The sequence below is a fragment of the Prionailurus viverrinus genome, chromosome B2 (assembly GCF_022837055.1).
Source record: "Prionailurus viverrinus isolate Anna chromosome B2, UM_Priviv_1.0, whole genome shotgun sequence".
Classification (NCBI taxonomy): domain Eukaryota; kingdom Metazoa; phylum Chordata; class Mammalia; order Carnivora; family Felidae; genus Prionailurus; species Prionailurus viverrinus.
In genome coordinates, this window is record NC_062565.1 from 109,623,094 (window position 1) to 109,644,570 (window position 21,477).

General features: G+C 35.0%; 1 protein-coding gene across 3 annotated transcripts in view; it reads right to left on the reverse strand.

Annotated features, from left to right (window-relative positions):
• The window catches only part of TBC1D32 (TBC1 domain family member 32), a 202,462-nt gene that overhangs the window by 67,908 nt on the left and 113,077 nt on the right, over positions 1-21,477 (reverse strand). For all 3 annotated transcript variants that reach the window (XM_047859835.1, XM_047859833.1, XM_047859834.1), the window contains 3 exons: positions 9,279-9,401; positions 7,872-7,980; positions 7,080-7,173 (listed from right to left, as the gene is read on the reverse strand). In XM_047859835.1, coding sequence (XP_047715791.1) covers positions 7,080-7,173; positions 7,872-7,980; positions 9,279-9,401 — 326 coding nt within the window. The remainder of the gene's footprint in view (positions 1-7,079; positions 7,174-7,871; positions 7,981-9,278; positions 9,402-21,477) is intronic.

Here is a 21,477-nt window from a genome sequence, read left to right on the forward strand (position 1 = left end):
CTGGAGAGCCATCTGGTCCAGGACTCTTCTGTGTTAGGAGATTTTTAATAACTAAATCAATTCCTTTGCTAGTTATGGGCCTGTTCAAATTTTGTATTTCTTACTGTTTGAGTTTTGACAGTGTTAGTGTCTAGGAACTTGTCCATTTTATTGGCATATAATTTTTCATAGTATTCTCTAATAATTGTATTTCTGTGGTATTGGTTGTAATCTCTTTCATTCATGATTTTATATATTTAGGTCATCTCTCTTTTCTTTTTGATAAGTCTGGCTAGGGGTTTACCAATTTTGTTTATTCCTTCAAAAAAACAGCTTTTAGCTTCATTGATATGTTCTGTTTTTTGTTTGTATATTGTTTATTTCTGCTCTAATCTTTAGAATTTCCCTTCTTCTGCTGACTTTGGGCTTCATTTGCTTCTCTTTTTCTAGCTCCTTTAGATGTAAGGTTAGCCTGTGTATTTGGGACCTTTCTTCCTTCTTGAGATAGGCCTGAATTGCAATGTACTTTCCACTTATGACTGCCTTTGCTATATCCCAAAGGGTTTGGACTGTCATGTTTTCATTTGCTTCCATTTTTTTAAACTTCTTTAATTTCCTGGTTGACCTGTTCATTCTTTAGTAGTATGTTCTTTAATCTCCATGTATTTGAGGACTTTGCAAATTTCATGTGGTTGATTTCAAGTTTCATACTGTTATGATCTGAAAATATGAAAGGTATGATCTCCATTTTCTTGTACCTGTTGAGGGCTGATTTGTGACTCAGTATATGATCTATTCTGGAGGATGTTCTATGTACACTCAAGAAAGTGTATTCTGCTACTTCAGGATGAAATGTTCTAAATATATGTTAAGTCCGACCAATCCAGTGTGTCATTCAAACCTATTGTTTCCTTGTTGATTTTCTGCTTAGATGATCTGTCCATTGCTGTAAGTGGGGTGCTGAAGCAGCCTACTATTATATGAGTTTCTTTATGTTTGTGACTAATTGATTTATATATTTGGATCCCATCAAGTTGGGGGCACAAATATATACAATTGTTAAATCTTGATGGTTGGACCCCTTAATTATTATATAATGCTCTTCTTCATTCATCTCTTGTTACAGTCTTTATTTTAAAATCTAATTAGTGATAGAAGTATGGCTACTCCAGTTATCTTTTGACATCCTTTAGCATGACTGATGGTTCTCCATCCCCTCACTTTCAATGCAGGTGTCTTTGGGTCTAAATGAGTCTTTTGTGCATAGCATATAGATGGATCTCATTTTATCTATTCTGATATCCTATGTCTTTTGATTAGAGCAGTTAGTCCATTTATATTCAGAGTGATTATTGAGATATGGATTTAGTGCCATTGTGTTACCTGTAGAGCTGCTGTCTCTGGTGGTGTTCTCTGTTCCTTTGTAGTCTTAGTTGCTTTGCTCTTTTTTTTTTTTCCTGCACTCAGAGTGTCCCCCTTAAAATTTCTTGTAAGGGCCAGTTTAGTGGTCACAAATTCCTTTAGTTTTTGTTTGTCTGGGAAACTCTTTCTCTCTCCTATTCTGAATGACAGCTTTGCTGGATAAAGAATTCTTGGCTACACATTTTTCCCATTCAACATATTAAATGTTTCCTGCTGCTCCCTTCTGGCCTGCCAAATTTCAGTGGACTGGTCTTCTGCTAACATTATGTATCTATCCTTAGGTTAAGGACCTTTTGTCTTTAGCTTCTTTCAGGTTCTCTCTTTATCTTTGTATTTTGTAAGTTTCACTCTGCTATGTCATGGTGCTGAGCTGTTTTTGTTGTTTGAGGAGCGTTCTCTGTGTCTCTTGGACTTGAATGCTTGTTTCCTTCCCCAGATTAGGGAAGTTCTCAGCTATAAATTGTTCAAATAAACCTTCTGCCCCTTTTTCCCCACTCTTCTTCTTATGGGGCTCCTATGATATGAATATTATTTTATTTTATGGAATCACTAAGTTCTCCAAGTTTCCCCTGATCTAATAATTATATCTCCCTTTTTTTCAGCTTCATTATTTTCCATAATTTTATCTTCTACATCACCTATTCTCTCCTCTGCTTTTTAAATCCTTATTGTCACTGTATCCAGTCAGTACTGCATCTCAGTTATAGCACTGTTTATTTCAGCCTGACTAGTTTTTAGGTCTTTGATCTCTGCAGCAAGGGTTTCCCTCGTGTCTTCTATGTTTTTTTTCAAGCCCAGCTATTACTGTTATGAATGTTGTTCTAAATTCTTGTTCAGATATATTGCTTATATCTGTTTTGAGCCAAGTCCCTAGCTTTGATTCCTTCTTAAACCTTCTTTTGGGGAGAGTTCCTCTATCTTATCATTTTGGCTAAGTTTCTGTTGTTTGTATGTTTTAAAAGCTTGGTGTGTTTCCTGTACCCAAGAGTGCTGCTATATTAAAAAGGGGTCATGCACTGCCCAGGGCCTGGCACTTCAGGAAGTATTTTTGGTGTATGCTGTGTACACTCTGCTGTTGTGTTTTGGCTGCTCTTTCCCACTGGTCAGTCCTCCGCAGAGGGATGAGGAAAGCCCAGAGTCCCCCTACTTCTCAGCCATCTTAACTCCAACCCTCTCCTTTTTTTTTTCTTCTGCACAGGTAATAGTAAGTAACTACACTAACAAACTTCTTCCTATTTGTCTAAACTCTCAGGTGACAGAGTGATGATATTCCAAGTTATTTCTACTACATGGAAGAGAATTCTTTTGTGTAAGATTATTTGTATATGTTTACATATATGTGGTATACACACACATGCACATATGTGTACATATATCATGTGCATGCTTATGTATATGTACTGTACATATATATATATATATACACATAGATAATATTAATCCCTAGCTTTTAAAGGTCTTTTACATTTTAGTATTATGACCCTAAAAACATGCACGATGAAAAATAACTGAACCATATGATGTCTAAAGATTCTTATTTACAGATGAAGATAAATTATCTAAGAGCTAACACTAATGCCAATGAGCTAACAAGAAGCAATTTAACAGATGAGGAGATGCTAACTGTAGCAAGGAGGATAAATCTAGAAGCTGGGAGACAAATGAGAGGATGTCACCATGTGCACACAACCGAAGTGATTTTTTCCCCCACAACAATGAAATGCTATCCCAAAATTTTGCAGTGTTAATGACAACTAAAACAACACCTATCAGAATAAATAAATCATTACTTTCAAATCAAAAAAGCAAAATGGGAAGTGTAAGAACTCTTGCCTGCAAAATAGCTGTCTTGAAGTGTTATAAGCTTAAACATATTTAAAATTGTACAATGTTTAATTTATTGAACTGTTTTTGACCAGAAACATTACTTTCAATTTAGCTTTATACCTGTCAGAAATGCACTTGGCTCCATTTTTCTCATTGAGTTCACAGAGATATCCCTGTGATGTATATCCTAGGCTATCCACTGGTGCCTACATCATTTGTTCCTGCTTAACAAAAACCAGGATCACTATTACTAGGAGGAGGTATTAGTTACTGCCATTAATAATGAATAATGTCTTAGTCAAACCTTGTGTCTTAGGGATAAACAGAAAGACCATAGAAGCTGTCATCCATTATGGTAGGGAAATACAGAATTAAGTAAAGAGATTTAAAATGGTACAACACTAAAACAGAGCACTGACAGGGTTTCAATTAGAGGAGTAATGTAATGCAATCCACATTTCAATAGCAGTATTCTGGCCACTGTATTGAGAACACATTGAATACTTAGCAGGTTACCGCAATAAGACAGGTGAGAAATGAGGGTTGTAGTGCATGAGTGAAAGTGATTTCAGATACCCAGAGTCAAGACCATTTGCTGACAGATTAGATGTGGGTATGAAGACAAAAAGAAGTCAAAGAATGCCTTCAGGTTTACTGCCTACAGAATTAGAAGCACAAAGTTGCCATTTCTGAAATGAGTAAGAAAACCAAAGGAACAGACTTTGAGGGAGTATCAGAAGTTTATCTCAGACTTGTTAGGTTTGATGTGATTATTAACCTTCCCAGCAGAGGTGTCTAGTAGGCAGTTACATATGAATGCAGAGTTCACAGGGCAGAGATAGGGGTTAAAGATATAAATCTGATAGCCATCAGCATACTGGACAGTATTTTATTCATGAGATGAGATCTTACCAAGAGTAGGTATAGCTAGAAAAATAGGCAAGTAAGAACTGAGCCCTGGGGCACTCCTAAATTTAGAGGTTAGAGAGAAGTGAAAGATGAAAAAAAAAAAAAAAAGAGAGAGAGAGAGAGACAAAAGAATTTGCCAGAAACATGGGAGGAAAATCCAATCAGGTATTTTCTAGAAGCCAAGTAAAGAAAGAGTTTCAAAAGAAAGGGAGGGAGCGAATATGTTGAGTAATAATGCTAGGTCTAGTAGGATGCAGACTGATCTACGCAGTAGATTTAATCATGGTGGAATGGTAGGGGTTAAAGCCTGGTTAGCTTTGTGAGTTCAAGTGGGTTCAAGAGAGAATGAAAAGAGTTAATGGAGTAACAAGATTAGACAACTCCTTCAAAGAAATCTGCAGTAAAAAGAAATGGAAAAGTGCATTCAAAAAAAGATATTTTAAATATGGCAGAATTAACAGCATGCTTGTTGGCTCATGAAAAATCTACATTGGAGAGCCATCCCAACACCCAAAACAACAGCAATAAAGGAAAAGGGAGACCTGTTAGAAACAGTATCTTTGAGAAGAGGATGGAATGTAGTGCAAGACATGGGGAAGACGTACTTTGTAATAAGCAAACTGGCAGTTTATTCATAGTAATGGAAAACCTAAACTGATATAGATGCAGCTAAGTGAGTTGGTGTATATCAGGAGCACATGGAAGCTTTTTTCTATTTCTATTTCCTCAGTAACCTTAAAAACAAAATTATCATCTGACAGGATGGATGAGGATGAGGTGAGGAAGGTTTGATGAGAGAGATTTTAAAATGGTCATCCAGGAGAGTATAGACCTGGGGACACAATGTATGACTGCCTGGAAGTATGATGGGCCCACTTAAGGTTAATAACCATCTGCAGTTATCTTCTGGGCTAGACACAGATTCTGTCATGACTCCCTTTTCTAAATCACTCACAAAAGAAGAGCAGGGAGTAAAATTTTATTCCTCTGAGCACCAATTCCTAGGAATTGATGATCTATCTTTTCAGGGAAGTGTCCATTTAATCTTTTTTTTTTTTTTTTAATTTCTGTCTGCCTCATTCTGTTTAAAAACATAAGGCACATTTTATTTAGGTTTTATTTTTTTTTTAAGTTTACTTATTTTGAGAGAGATGGAGAGCACGCACATGCAGGAGAGAGAGAGGGACAGAATACCAAGCAGCTCTGTGCTGTCAGCCCAGAGCCTAACACCAGGCTCGAACCCACGAACCATGAGATCATGACCTGAGCTGAAACCAAGAGTTGGATGCTCAACCAACTGAGCCACCTAGGTGCCCCATAAGGCACATTTTTTAAATCAAACTATTTTGAAGAACCAAATTATCAAACATGACAGTCACATAATAAACTGATAATGACTGAATTTGTTGCTCCAAAAATTAATATTTGTTTCTAAGCGAAACTTAGCAAAGATAACAATGCTTTATCATAACAAGGAAAAAAATCAGGAAAAGGGTTGAGGCACCAAGAATGGATCATGTAGATTACAGAAATGAGGGGGCAAATAAGTGATGGAAAAGACTGAAAGTACAATAGGAAAGCATGAGAGTAACAGACTGAGAAAGGTTTGGGTTCACTGAAAGATGGGACTCAAAAAGTGGGAAAAGTGTTCAAAAATGGTACTCTCTCAAGAGTTTCTTCTTGAAAAATAACTTATATCACTCACACATCTCTGAAAGCAGTAGATGATGTAGCACAAAAAAGAGGAAAACAAAGGCGGAATTTTGAAAGTGCATTATAAAGACAAATACTAAAAACTTTAAAAAGCTCCCTCGTGTTCTCTTTCCCTAACTTCCCAGTAGATAGAAAACACACACACACACACACACACACACACACACACACACACACACACACAAATTTTTGTCTCTACCCAATTGTGAGATATATAATGTATATCTCAAACATTGGATAGAGACATAACAATGCATATCAATTGATGGCTTCTATTAATTGTTTTAAAGCAAGTAAATGCAGAGAAAAATAAAAGGCAAATGAAGTCTCACACAGAAAAACATTTTTTCAACAATCACTCCATAAAATCTTACCTTATGTTAATCTTATACATAATGCTGTTTTTTTCCAATGCAACTCTAATGGTATTAAAGGTGATAGCACGGATATAAACTTTAACATCTCAAATTAATTGTTTAATCATATATATTCATATCTCATCTTAGAATTCTCTAGTTTAAAAGTGAATTTTCATTGCTCTCCCCATAAGCTCTTGAGCTACACTGACCTTATGGTTGAATTTGGCTTACCAGTTGTCCTCCGGCCTCTCTTGCCAAATCTTACACATCCTTTAAACTACTTCTTGTTTTACCCCCAAAACACCTATTTCACATCTTGCTTTAAACACTAATTTTCTTTGGAAGGGTATTTGGCATTTATGTTATCCTAGTAGGCTACACATTTGTCTATTTAGTTCCTATCACACTATATACCACACAATTATCTAATTACTTGAATGTATTCTCTAAAAATTCATGAATTCCTCTAAGGTAAATACTTGAACTTTTATTAAATTTATATAATTTATATTATATTTATATTTCAAGTCTTGACGACACAGAACTTATGTATGACACACAGATACCAAAAAATATTGCTGTGCTAAATAAAGTTCTATGCATCTAGAATTTATCAAAAACCATAATTCTCTTTTTTTTATTTTTTTTCATAATTCTCTTTTTTTAATAAAAAAACATTCTGTTAAGAATTATTCAGTATCATACTGATAATTTAGTAAGAAATTTACAAAGAAATAGGCATAAGTGGATCCATATATACAAGCTCAATGAAAAGCTGTTATTAATCTCCTATAATAATACTTTACCTTTTTTTAAATTATAACCACAAAAGCACTAAAATAATGTGATATTAGATTGTAAACATTGTACCTTGTTTTAGATCAGCATTTTTTGTAACTTCTGACAGGTAGCAGTTTGGTAAAGGATATGATGAAAACATTGGCCAAGGATACGGATCATCACCCTAAACAAGAAGACAGATAACTTTAGGAAGTAATATTAAATACTGAAGCTTAAGGCTTTTTGAAACTGGCTTTTGTTTCACATATACTAGAGTTGTAGCCTAACTAATCAAAAGGTGTTTGCTAATTACAACTCTATTCTCTAAAGGATATTAACTAAAATTAAATGTAGTAGAAATGACATTTACACAAGCACTAAAGACAAACATATGGTAACTTGTTCTAGCAACCGGGACCGATAATGATGGCTTTAGTGTATTTTTTTCCATGAAAGGAAAATTACAGTCTTCAAAAGAAACCTGTATTTCCTATACTGAAATCGGAAACAAACACAAAAAACAAAACTCTATCGTGTTGTCAATCATTTCTCTCTTTTTCCCAGATTGACAAAACAAAAACGTACTTAAACAAACAAACAAAACCTTCAAGAGAAAGCCAAAGTCTATGAATACTGATGGACGGAGAGGTACTCAATATTGCTAATTAAGTACTAAACACATATTCATCTAATAAAAATTAGGTATCATGAAAAAGACATTGAATCTAATGTCATAGACACAGGAAAATGACAACTTTTAATGAAACAATACAAACTAGCTCTAACGACCACCCCTTGTCATGAATATTGGTTTCATTTCAAAGTGTTTATTTGTATGCTAAAGTTTTTCTAGTAATCAAAATTCCTCTTTATCCCACTCACCTTCTGTAGTACCCTTGGTGGCAGAATTCGTTCCATAGGCCCACCAATCAAATTTATTCTAACAAGAACATGATTTCTCTCTACAGATAAGCCATCAATTATAAAATCCCTGAAAAAAAAAATACCAATTTTGTTTTCTGGTTTTTTTTTTCTACCAATTTCGTTTTCTTAATCAAATATGATTTAATTCTAATATCAAATCAGTGGAATGTAAAAAGAAAATTTTCTATAGAAAAGTCTGGAAAATGGATTATTAACAATTAGTGCTTAAAAAGAGCTTAAATTCACTTTATCTTATAGCTTTGTCATAAAGCAAAGAATTGGTGGAGATATAACTGATACAATGAAATAAATGTTATTAATAAAATATTTTCTTGTCAAATGTTACTGCATTTAAAGAAATGGAATTAAGGTCTACATTATTTCCATGATTCTATCACATTTTAATTAGGGTTCCCTTACTAGAACCCAGTGACTTAAACTCAAAATCTAAATGTTGCTTTTGAGCAGATTCCACACTTCCTGCAGCTGTTAATATCATCCTTTTCTACCAAATCTAGAGAATCCAGTAATGTGCCTGGTCTTCTATAATTTCCCAAAACCCAGCTAGAATGGAAGCACATTTTTTTTTTAAATCACAGACATGAGGGGCACCTGGGCGGCTCAGTCAGCTAAGTGGTCGTCTCTGGGTCTTGGTTCAGGTAATGATCTCATAGTTTGTGAGTTTGAGCCCCACAATGGGCACTTCTGACAGTGCGGAGCCTCCTTGGGATTCCCACTCTCACCTTCTCTCTCCATCCCTCCTGCATTCTCTCTCACACTCTCTCTCTCTCAAAATAAATTTAAATAAATAAATAAACAAACAGAAAACAATACCAGCTATTGAATATGTATTCAATAAATGTCAGCCAAATTGAGGCAATGACAAATATAATAGAAAAAGGTCATCAAAATATTACCATAACCTCATTTTGCAATAACCAGAATTTATGACTATGAACTAACATAATTCAGAGAATGGAGTAAAGAGTAACTCTACAAAGGACATGAAATCAAACATTTTGTTTATTGGGTCATCTTACACATGCACACTGAATTTAAAGGTGATAGAACTTCACCGAACCATTAATAAAGTTAGTCTTAAAAAAAACAAAAAAAACCTAAACTAAACAACAACTTAGAAAGCAGTACTATTCAAGACTTCCCCACGAACATCTATCACTATCTTTCTGATGGTGATGTTTCTGTTTTAATTGCTTTTTACTCTTATTTAAATCTACTGAATTCAGACAGTGGAAAAACATTAAACTATATACACAAAATTACATCTTAACAGAGCATCTGTAAAGAAAACTATTGTTAATATGTCTTAACAGGGCTTGAGCAGGGGGTGTTGTTTGTTTTTACCTGTGGCTTTCAGAGTTCTCTAAGATATTTTCTTCTTGAGCATTCAGTAACACTTCAGATACTTGATACTGAGCCTCCAATAGGAGAAGAGTGTCTAGATCACAGCATACCACACCTAATAACCTATATAAAAAGGAACAATAAAAGCAGATTTTATAAAATAGATCTTATAAGTTTAGAAACTACTTTCTTGGTAGGTATCTCAAAGTAACATCTACACATGGGAATACAAATTTTATAAGAAAGATCACATAGTTACTTCAAAAACATTTGTAATCATTTTGATTAGTAATCGACTACAAAAGTTTTTCTCATTGGAATATTATTTAAAGACCATAGACAATTTCTTTCTAGTTTTTTAAAATTATCTAAATCTAGGAATTGGGGCGCCTGGGTGGCTCAGTCGGTTAAGTGTCCAACTTCAGCTCAGGTCACGATCTCACAGTCCGTGAGTTGGAGCCCCGCGTCCGGCTCTGGGCTGATGGCCCAGAGCCTGGAGCCTGCTTCCAGTTCTGTGTCTCCCTCTCTCTCTGCCCCTCCCCTGTTCATGCTCTGTCTCTCTCTGTCTCAAAAATAAATAAACGTTAAAAAAAATAAATAAATCTAGGAATAGTAAGTTTTCAACTACTAATTAAAAAAGTAGAGGGGCGCCTGGGTGGCGCAGTCGGTTAAGCGTCCGACTTCAGCCAGGTCACGATCTCGCGGTCCGTGAGTTCGAGCCCCGCGTCGGGCTCTGGGCTGATGGCTCAGAGCCTGGAGCCTGTTTCCGATTCTGTGTCTCCCTCTCTCTCTGCCCCTCCCCCGTTCATGCTCTGTCTCTCTCTGTCCCAAAAATAAATAAACGTTGAAAAAAAAGTAGATAGGGAACATTAGTAAATCCATAAAAACTACAAATTGTCACCACTTTTTATTTAGCAACTAATTACATAAGGAATGACATAATCATTTTGCTACCAGGAAATGTTCATTAGGGTGAAGTGTCAATGGCTAATTTTATAATTCTCAGATAAAGCTGAGAACACCGTATCATACTGATCTATCTCTAAATACAAATGATTTCCACTTGTCTCTCAACACTGCTAAAGTGGAAATCATGTGGCTCCTACTGTGACACAAGAGGACATACACTGCACAATCTATGAAATATTCTTGCTGAGAAAACTGAATGAACCTGAAACTAACCAACAATTATTACACTGTCAGTTTACAGGAAATATAAAAATCAGAGAAATGTTAAAAGATGACCACAAGAAGGAAACAGCAACCAAATCCAGAATTTAGAGAATCCCACACATTATTATATATTATTTCTTCAGGAAAAAAGGATATAAAAAAGTGATAAGGTAACTTAAAAATTAAAAGCAAAATATCAAGCAAATGTGAAGACTTTGTTCTGATTGTGATTCAGACAAAAACTATAAAGTGCATTTGTAGTCTCATGGGAAAATATGGGTTAGGTACTAGATGAGATCAGGGAAATGGTGCTGATTTTGTTAGATGTAACAGTGACAAAGTAGTAATGCTTTTTTTTATATATATAAACAGACTTTATATGTTAGAGACACATAATGAATTGTTCATAAGTAAAATGGCGTATCTGGAATTTGCTTTAAAGTACTTCAAGAAAAGGGGCACCTGGGTGGCTCAGTCCAGTCAGTTAAGCATCTGCCTTTGGCTCAGGTCATGATCTCATGGTTTGTGGGTTCCAGCCCTGCGTAGAGCTCTGTGTTGACAGTTCAGAGTCTGGAGCCTACTTCAGATTCTGTGTCTCCCTCTCTTTCTGCCCCTCTCCCGTTTGTTCTGTGTCCCCCTGTAAGGGTTAAATTGTAGTGTAGGGCTAACGCTTAGTTAGCCTGAAAGATAACAACTTTGTTCTGACACTGAGGGTCAAAAGATAACAGCCTTGCTTTTACTCTTGTAAATCATAGTTCATACTCTTGTGAATCAGGCTTTACCAATGAAGGAAACAAAAGCTCAAAAAAAGAGCATCAGAGACAAGGTCAAGGAGATCCACTGGTTGCAACTTAGCGGTAGAAAGTCTAAAATAATCACCTCATTTGATAACTGTTTCTAACTCATCTGGGAACTGTTTCTCTGTTCTGTTCCCAGGTAATGATAAAACGATGTGATGGGCTTTAAAAACTCTGTACCCCGGCTGTTCGGGGCCACACTCTTATCAAGAGTGTTGGTCCCGATCGGTCAGCCTTGCCTCTCATTGTAATAAACTTTGTTGCGACTGTCACTGGTGCCCGTAGCATTATGTTTCAGGAGTCGTGTGGATGCAACACCCCTCTGTCTCTTAAAAACATATACACATTAAAAAAAAATTTTTAAGTACTGAAGAAAGGGGCGCCTGGTTGGCTCAGTCGGTTAAGCGGCCAACTTCCGCTCAGGTCTGATCTCACAGTTCGTGGGTTCCAGCCTCACATCAGGCTCTGTGCTGACAGCTCAAAGCCTGGAGCCTGCTTCGGATTCTGTGTCTCCCTCTCTCTCTCTGCTCCTCCCATGCTTGTGTTCTGTCTCAAAAATAAACAGACATTTAAAAAAAATACGATACTGAAGAAAAAAAATATGTATGGGAATGGGAGAGAAATAAAACCAGATTGGAAAATAACTGATAATTGGTAAAGATGAGTAATGGGTACACGGAACTCTCATTATACTATTGCTCATTCTGCTTTCTATAGTTTTAAAAATTCTATGATAAAAAAGTATATAAAAAGGATAATGTGAAGGCAATACCAGGTGGCTATGGTAATTGAGTGGTTAGGGACAATTTCTCTGAAAGGTGGCATTTGAGGTCACCCAAGAAGAAACCTTCTAATTACACATTTCTTGATTTATCTTGGAGATATTTTCAAACATAAGCATAAAACCATACTCCTAAGAACATTTACTTCAGAGTTGTGGTCATAAGTGCAAATAAAAAATTTTAAGTGTTCATTAAAAACATGAAGTTTGAATGTTTGGAATAGATTTTATGGTGATATACTATGCAGGTATTAGAACAGAGCTGCTATATATGTTTAGCGGAAGAACTGTCCCCAAGGTATGTTAAGTGAAAAAGGAGAGGCACAAAGCATTGTATACACTGGTATCACTTGAATAACAACAGAAAAGCATTTGAATGCCATTTAGAGAAATGGTCCATGTTTAGTTTATAAAAGTAAAAACCTTTTTTGCTTGATAAAATGCAATGAAACCAAAACAAAAGCCTTTTCAGAGTTCTACTTGAAGATTATAGTGTTAATTAGCATTTCCCCTGTCTCATCCTAGAAATAACTTCAAGGATTAAGGGAGGGGAAGAAAAGAACTGAACATCAAAATTTTAGCCACAAAATAATTTGAAGGACAGTCAAGGGCAGCCAAAACTGAACAAATACTGCTAAGGGAGAGAAAGAAACTGAGAAAAAAAAGTCATGGCTGACCATGACATGAAAAACACCGCAAAGTAATCCCCCTCCCACACACAAACAAAAGAATTCCTGAGTAAAAACAAATTTCTCATAATTGAGGCATATAACATAGAGGAAAAACCTTATCCTCTGTTTGCAACAGTGGAAAAGGAATACACAAGACAGCAACAAGCAGCAGGAGTATCCCTGGTCCTATTATGTTTCTTAGAAGGAGGAAGGTAGAACAAGGAGTCAGACAAATCAATGATTAATTATTGGTTATAGTGATAATTATTAATAACAAAACTAACTACCTGCATATTAAGATGGGTGGGGACAACACAAAAAAGGGACAAACACACACACCCAAAACTTAGGCCTAGCTAACTAGAAACATGACCCTGCTTTCTCATCAACATGAGCCTCCTACAAACAGCTGATAATGAAATAATTCACATCTCTCCAAAAAGAAATACCATAAGATATACACAAAGATGCTCCAAGAAAGAAGAGGAAAATAACAGGATGAACAGATGACACATACAAATACACACACACACACACACACACACACACACACACAGAGGCATTTAAGCCTCTAGGCATTAAAGACTTGAAAACTATGACCAAATGATTTTCCATGAATTAAGTTGTATAAATGTATCAGAATACATTGTACAACTTATATAATGTCAGTTATATCTCAATTTTAAAGTGTTATAGGTCAATTACCTCTTAATATAAAAAAACTTTAATAAAAGCAATGGTCTCCAATAAACTCTGTGCACAAAGTAGAGCTGTACAAGCACAGGAAAGAAACAGCAAAACAAACAAAAAACAAAAAGAACAAAACAAAACAAAAAACCCCACAGAATTTAAAATACAAACTAGCAAAGCTGAGAAAAGAAAAAGAATAAAACTTATAAAAATTAAAGCACAATTGGAAACAGAAGAAACACACACAGGAAGACTTAAGAGTGTGGAAAATATAATAGAAATAAAGAGTTTAAATGATCAATTTCGTGATAAGAAAAGAGAACCTGGCAGAACACATCTTTAAAGATATTAGTCAAGAGATTCTTTCTGAGACAAAAGAAGCCATGAATCTAAGAATATAAGTATAAAACATGTCCCAGGGCAAACTGAACCAGAGAAGTCAACAGGGTGACAGAGTCTAGTAAAGCTATTAGATTTATAGACAAAGAACCATTGGGGTATCCAGGAAAAAAGATCAAGTCACTGTAAGAAGGCGTGTGGGTGTGAGGCCGGGTGTTGTGTAGACAGTCAAACTGGTCTCAGACTTTCCACAGCAACATTCAATGCCAGCAGAACAATGGAATAACACTAGGAAGAGGTCTAACATCAGAACACATTACAAAGCTGTAGAAATTTTAAAAGTGCAGTAATGACATGTGAATTAAAAAAAAGAAAATCCAGATACAGACTCAATTATGTAAAGGAATTTATAATTACATCAAGAGAAGAGAGAATTTCCTGATGGACTGAATATGTGGAGAAGAAAGAGATATCAAGGATATCTCTATATATTTTGTTAAAAAATTGGAAGGATCAACTAAGTTATAAGGCTTTAAGTTATGAAGGTGGAGGGCGACACAGAGACCTTTACGCTTTCTCTCAGCTACTAATCAGTGAACAGGAAATGAAACTGACCCTCAATGTCCTCTGGTTTATGTTTGAAAGAAGGGGTCCATAGGATCTGGATGTACAACGAGATGATCCATGGTGAACTAGAGCAACTCTGAAAGCAAATACACACCAGACAGAATTCTCCTCAGTACAGAATGAGTAAATAGAAACTTTAACAAGTGATGTATCCTTTTTAAGGTCTTACAAGTACTAGCAATAATGTAAAGCTTAGCAAATTTGGCCCAGCAATAAATTAAAACAATAGCATACTATGACCAAGTACAGTTCATTCCAGGAAGAAAAGGACAGTTTAATATTAAAACATCTCCTGATGTAATTCATAACATCAATATGTAATAGAAAAGAACCATATAACCAGATGCTTAAAAGCTACTTAAGATTCAACATCCACTCTCTATTCCCTGCCCTCCAAAAAATTCTAAGTAAATTAAAGAAAGGTTACTTCTTTAATTTGATTTAAAAAACAGATTTATCTCAGTGCAAGAGCTAAAAGCATAAACAGGAAATGCATTCCCATTAAGGTCATGAGGAAGGCAAAATTGCCTAATATTATTTAACATTGTTCTAGGAGTTTAAGCCAAATGTAAAAAAAAAAAAATGATAAAACCATCTGAAAGAAGACAATAAAACTGTTTATTTGGAAACCACTCCTCCATGACATAAAATTCAATTTACTTAATTTTAAGAAACAGTGGTTGAATACCTAAGTGCCAACTTGTTATTTGAAGTGCCCAGGATACATCACTGAACACAAGTGCACAAAACTCCCAGTCCTTATGGAAAGCAAATGTTACATGAGGGGAAGACAATAAACAAAATAAAAAGTTAAACAAAACACAGCACGGATATAACTAAAGCGATAAGTGAACAAAGAGATTTAATAAGCGGGTGATAGGGATGGATAACTATACGCGATTTTAAACAAGGTGGTTAGGAAAGACCTCACCAAGAAGGTGAAACACTTCAGTAAAGACCTGTAAGAAATGAGGAAGCAAGCCATGGAGCTATCTGGAGGAAGAGGGTTCCAGGCAAAACGTACAGCTTGAGCAAACGACCTAAGGTGAGCGCATGTCTGGCATGGTTCAAGAATGAGGTGGTCAATATAGCTGAAGTGGAATAAACAAGAGAGAAGTATAAGGAGATGAGGTCAAATTAATAAATACTAGGCATCCAGATCATATAGGACTCTGCAAGACCATTGTTAAGAGCTCCAAATTTTTCTTTTGAGAACAGTGTAGTAAGGTTTCATCCTGATAAGAGAAAGAAACCCTGTGAGTAAAGAATTGACATGATCTGATTTGTGTTTTAATGGGATCACTCTGGTTGTATACAAAATAGGCTGAAATTAGGCAGTGACACAGATATACCAGTTTAAAAAAAACTACAGCAATAATTTAGATAAGATAGTGGCTTAAAACAGGGTTTTTTCAGTAAAGAATCTATTGATCAGAAGAATAGCTCTGGGATGAACAGACTCTTGGAGTGGTCCCCAAGATCCCCACCTTCCTGGTACTCATGCCCTGGAGTGATCCCCTTGAGTGTAGGCAGGACCAATGACTGGCCTCTAATCAGAGAGTGTTAAAGGTGAGAGAACAGATGTGATTATATGATTATATTATGTAAGACTCTATCCCTTTCTTGTTGGAGTCTCTCTCCTCAGCTGGCTTTGAAGAAGCAAGCAGCCATGCTGGGGAAAACCACGTACCACCATGTAGCCTCCAGGAGTTGAAGACAGCCTTTGAAGGACAACCTGCAGAAGCCTCTAGAAAGCAAGAAAACAAGGCCCTCGGTCCTAAGACCAAGAGAAACTAAATTCCACCGACAATCTGTGTGAGTTTGGAAACAGAATCTTCCCTAATTGAGCTCACATGAGACACAGACCCAGCTGACACCTTGATTATGAGACTGTGGACAGAGGACCCAGCTAGGTATCCTAGTACCTAGACAGAAACTGGGATAATGAATGTGTGTAGTTTCAAGCCACAGAGTTTGTGGTAATACATTATAGACAAATAGAAAAAAACTCCCAAGATTTATATCTAACCAACTAAAAGTATGATGTACCATTTGGTTGATATATCAAAAACAACTAGAAACAAGAGGCTCTCTCTTTCTGCCCCTCCTGAGATTCTCTCTCTCTGCCTCTTGCTCACTCCACTCTTTCCCTCTCAAAAAACAAAAAAACAAAAAAACAAAAAAACCAAAAAAAAACAAAAAAATAAAAACAAAAGGAAAAAAATTATGTGTGTATGTGTGTGAATATACGAGGTATATGAATATGAGAATTATGTAGGGTGACCAGTAACAAAAAAACTAAAAATAATTTACATATAACTTACCAGTAATAACCAATTAAAACATTACCATGTAAAAGAAAATTGTGTTAACAATAGCCAAAAAAAAAAAAAAAAGTAGAACATAAAAGATACCAATAAGAAATGCACAGGACCCATATATGCAGAGAGCTAAAGAACGTGAACAATTTTAGACACAGTAACTATCTAGATTACAAATTAAATATTATACAGATGTGTATTCAATTCAGTTATGAAGTTAGTTTAAATGTAAATTATGCAATAATTTAACAAAAATTTAAGCTTTTTGTAAGAGTTCAACAAAACGCTTCCACTAATAACCTAAAATTTAACAGAATTATGAAATGAATGAATAATTTATAAATACATTAAATCTAATAGACTCTTTATCAGATGCTTACCATCTTCTAAATTTGGGAGAGGTATAACATATTTAGTCTCACAACTCTGTGAGGAAGTTTATCACTGACTCCATTCCACATATGAGGAAACAAAAGCACAGAGAGGTTAAAAGTCTTGCCTAAGATCACTCTGGCAATGTGTTCCAGAGTCCATGTTCTTTACCACAGACTGATACTGTCACATACTATAGGACATACTGGGGAACATAACATTAGACTACAGATATTAAATTCACAAAAGATATAGAAGACCTCTTTGGAAAGAATACATTTTAATGAGACTAATTAAAGAACACTTAAACTAAATAGAGATATATACCATGTTGACAGACTGGAAAACTCAATATTATAAAGATGTCAATTAACTAATTATTGATCTATAGATTCACTCCAATGATAATTAAAATCACAATGAGCTGCTTTGTGTGACAGACTGACTATAAAAAGAAAGAAAATAAAACTAAAAGTAGCCAAGATATTTTTTGAAAAAGAATAAAGTGGACAGAATTGCTCTATCAGTTATTATAATTTATTACAAAGCTATACTAATTAAAACACTGTGATACTTGTACAAGATGAACAAAAATTCAATTGAACAGAATCACAAATTCAGAAACAGACCTTTACATATCCAGATACCTGTTTTGCAAAACAATGAAAAATTATGCATGCATGTATACAAATAAATATGTGGCTGACATTTCACGTGTAATAGAGTTGTTTATAATAGCCCAAAGTGGAAAACTGGAAATAACCCAAATGTCCACCAATAGCATAATATATAAACAAAACACAATATATTCATGCAATGGATTATGCAGCAATGAAAATAAATTAACTGAAATACATGCAACATTAATCTCAGAAACAATGCTACACAGAAAAGGTCAGACATGATAGAATATACAGTTTATGCTACCATTAATATAAAGTTCCAAAAGCAGCAAAATTAAAATATATTGTTTAGGAATACTTGCCTATGTAGAAAAAAATATAAAGTAAACCAACAAAGTAAATTTAGCCATAAAAGTCAGAATATTGGTTACCATTAGGGGGAATGGAGGGACTCAGGATCAAACAAAATGAATAGTGCTAATAACTTCTCTTTGTTTACTCAATGGGAATTATGTGGATATTTATTTTACAATAATTTGTTAAGTTATAGGTTTATATTTTATGCAATATTTATATTTTAATATTTTGTAAAACTTTTAAGTGTTATGCTAGGTGGGTAATGAGAAAAGTCATTACATCCATAAGAAGTATAAACATGTATGGAACAAATAAACAAATCCAGAACACTAATAAGAAATGCAAACTGTAATAATTATGCACAAAGATTGTTGTAAGACTCAATAGCAACTAATACCATTTACTACTCAATTATGTAATCATCTAATAAACAGATCTTAATGGCTTATTAATTATACCAGCATATGTATATGAACTAGCAGTCAGACTAAACGTGGGAAGAAAAGCCTAAGACTTTTTATTTTAGCCTAATCTTCATATTAAGGGTAGGTTTACAAAGTGAATAGAAGTGTACAAATTATTTTATATCCACTAACCTACAAAAATGACCATAAAAACATGTCTCAAGATGTAAATATGAGTAGGTTTATAAACAACAAACTGTCAAGTTTAATTTTTTGTTGGCCCCAACCCCAATTTCCTGAGTTATAAAAAAAAATAATCTGTTTATTTCACATATAAAACAAGCTGGTTATGTCCAGAAGTATTCCGAAGAAAGTCAACAATTAGCCAAGGTAAATTCAAATTTATAGGTAAACTGGATAAAAATTTAGTGGCATATTTTCAGTTTTTTTTATGAACAGAGAAAAAATATTTAAATAATTTAAAGTAGGTTTATGTAAAAATATCAACAGTAAGTTATACAGGCAAATTGCAGAACAGTGTGTGTATTTATATACACATCCGTCTCTCTCAGCATACAGTGAGAAGTAGATGGACTCTACCTACCCCAGACTCAACCCTTCTTAGGTTAGGCATTTTTAGGTTATTTTTATTGAAATAACTTTCCATACATCATAAGACAGACAGTAGTCAAAGATCTTAGCTATTCTTTTAACCCTGATTTCATGCAATGCTAAACAATTTTACCCATGCTATTATAGTCTTATGGCTCCCATGAGCCCAAACAGTCTAGCACCCTAGGGGATATGGGGCTGCTATTTGAAGGTGGTGAAGATACAAAAGAGTTTGTCCACAGCAAAGCTTTTGGAGGCATGACAAATGACTAAAGTGGGGAGGGATCCAGGCACCTTTAACTCTGAAAGCATTTGGATGCCTGTGGTGATAGTGAGCCAACTCTATTGCCTCATTTGAGCCAGGTTTTGATGACATCCAATAACCTGACATCCCATAATCCAGGTTTCTCAGCTACTGAAGGCTAAATCCTTATCTCTATTAGACATTTAATGCTACACACATAAGCATCATCTCTAGACAAATAATCCAGAGAAATCATATTGTCACAAGAGAAGATCTAACAAGTGAATTAAATTTTCTGTGAAGAAATAGACATCTCTAAAATACATTACTCAAATAAAATGGCCACAATTCATACACTGTATTTGGGGGAAAAAAACAAAAAAATATTGATGGAGAGTCTCAGGGTTTTCCCAGTCTTTTCATAACAGTGGAAAGCCAACCATGTTTTTATTGTTGATATCAAAACTCTCTGAAATACTAAACACTGGCTGTGAGCCTGTGCAACAACCTTCCCATATACATCAGAAATTGGAAGCACTGCTCAATCTGCCCAATGTTCTTGTGTTTCCCTAAGCCTTAGTGTTTGTTCTTTATATGTAACAAAAGACATCAAGATAAAGTCTCTTTACAACAGTCAATTAACAAACCCTATACAAATGATTTGATGCTGATTTGGCCAATGTTAACACCAGAAGCAGTCTGCTTTCACTGACATGGACAGTAGTAATGTAACTGTATAATTTCATCAAAACTTAGTCCAAGATCCCTTTGATTGTCCTACCATCCCTCAGGTTATCATGAAAAACTACTCTACTGATACAATGTTAAACAGACCTGCCTCGGAGGGAAGAAGTAGCTGGTACTCTAGACATTTTAGTGGAAAATAAGTGTGGCAGAGAATGATAGATCCATATAAATTGAGAGGTTTGCCATCTCAAGGAGGTTTCAGTACCAGTGGCCTAGAATGTCAAGATATCACATGTGTATTACTAAATCTTATACTATTTACTACCAAGAAAGTAACATTATGCACAATTTTAGCCTTTTTGAATTCTGGAAGCAATACCTATGGATGTGCTGCTCTGAACTACTTATCAAGTAACCCTTAACTACCAACTTTGTGTGACCTAAAGGCTAGAATAAGATCTAAAACCCAGGATACTCCAAATCAAGAAAATGTACCATGTGAGCCTTTAGTCCAGCAGATTAAATGTTGGTCGAAGTCTTAATGGCTGATGAGATATTACACCAAGTTTCTGGCAAGGGGAAATATAAGATTTACACAAGGGCTCCTATAATTTTGGAGTCAATCCATGTTTTATTTGTTAAATAAATATTCTCATTTGATGAACATAATCCTTAGCCTCTGCCATCATGGCCACTGGGTTCATAGGCCATTTGAGTAAGCACTAGGGTAGCCAAGGAAAGAGACTGACCTATCAACAAAAGGATTATTTTTCCTCCTTTACAGAAGGAGAGATCCCCTTCAAGGTCATTAACATGAGTCAAAAATATTATCTCAGTCTGGGTATAATCTCAGAAGACCATTTATACACCTCTTCTACCAAACTTCTTAAACCAATCCTTCAATTTTTTTTTTTTAATTTTCTCTGAGTCCCTGACCATCCAGCACAACCATTAGGTATGTTCCATAAGTTTATAAATCAGTATCTAAAGCCATATCTCCTTCTATATTAAAGAAAAAGTAACTCCCCAAGTTATATTATGTTTTGTAACTCCCCATTATATTATGAAAGTTTCCATCCCTTAGAAGTCTTGAAAAACTTCCAAACCATCATTTCTTACTAAGAAAGCACCTCCATCAGAAAGAAGAAGTAAACCAAGAAATAAGAAATTTGATCCTAGGTAAAAGAGGATCTAACTCAGAAAAGAGACAAAAGCAATTCCCAGAATGATGAAGGGAAATCCCAGAAGACTGACACATAGGGTCAAAAGATCCTCCAGGACAAAATTAAAGAAAGAGATGTGATACAAGGAAAAAAGCTAATATATTACCTGTATCTATGCCTGTAAAGTATGTATACTTTAGCTTATTATATGTTTTCAAAACTATGAATAGGAAATGGCTCCTGCCCTCAAGAACATGAAAGCCTTGAGACTTTAAAAACATAATTGGAAAGAATGATATTAAGGCATCTTGGCATTTACGTTTTAAAGCAGTGCAACG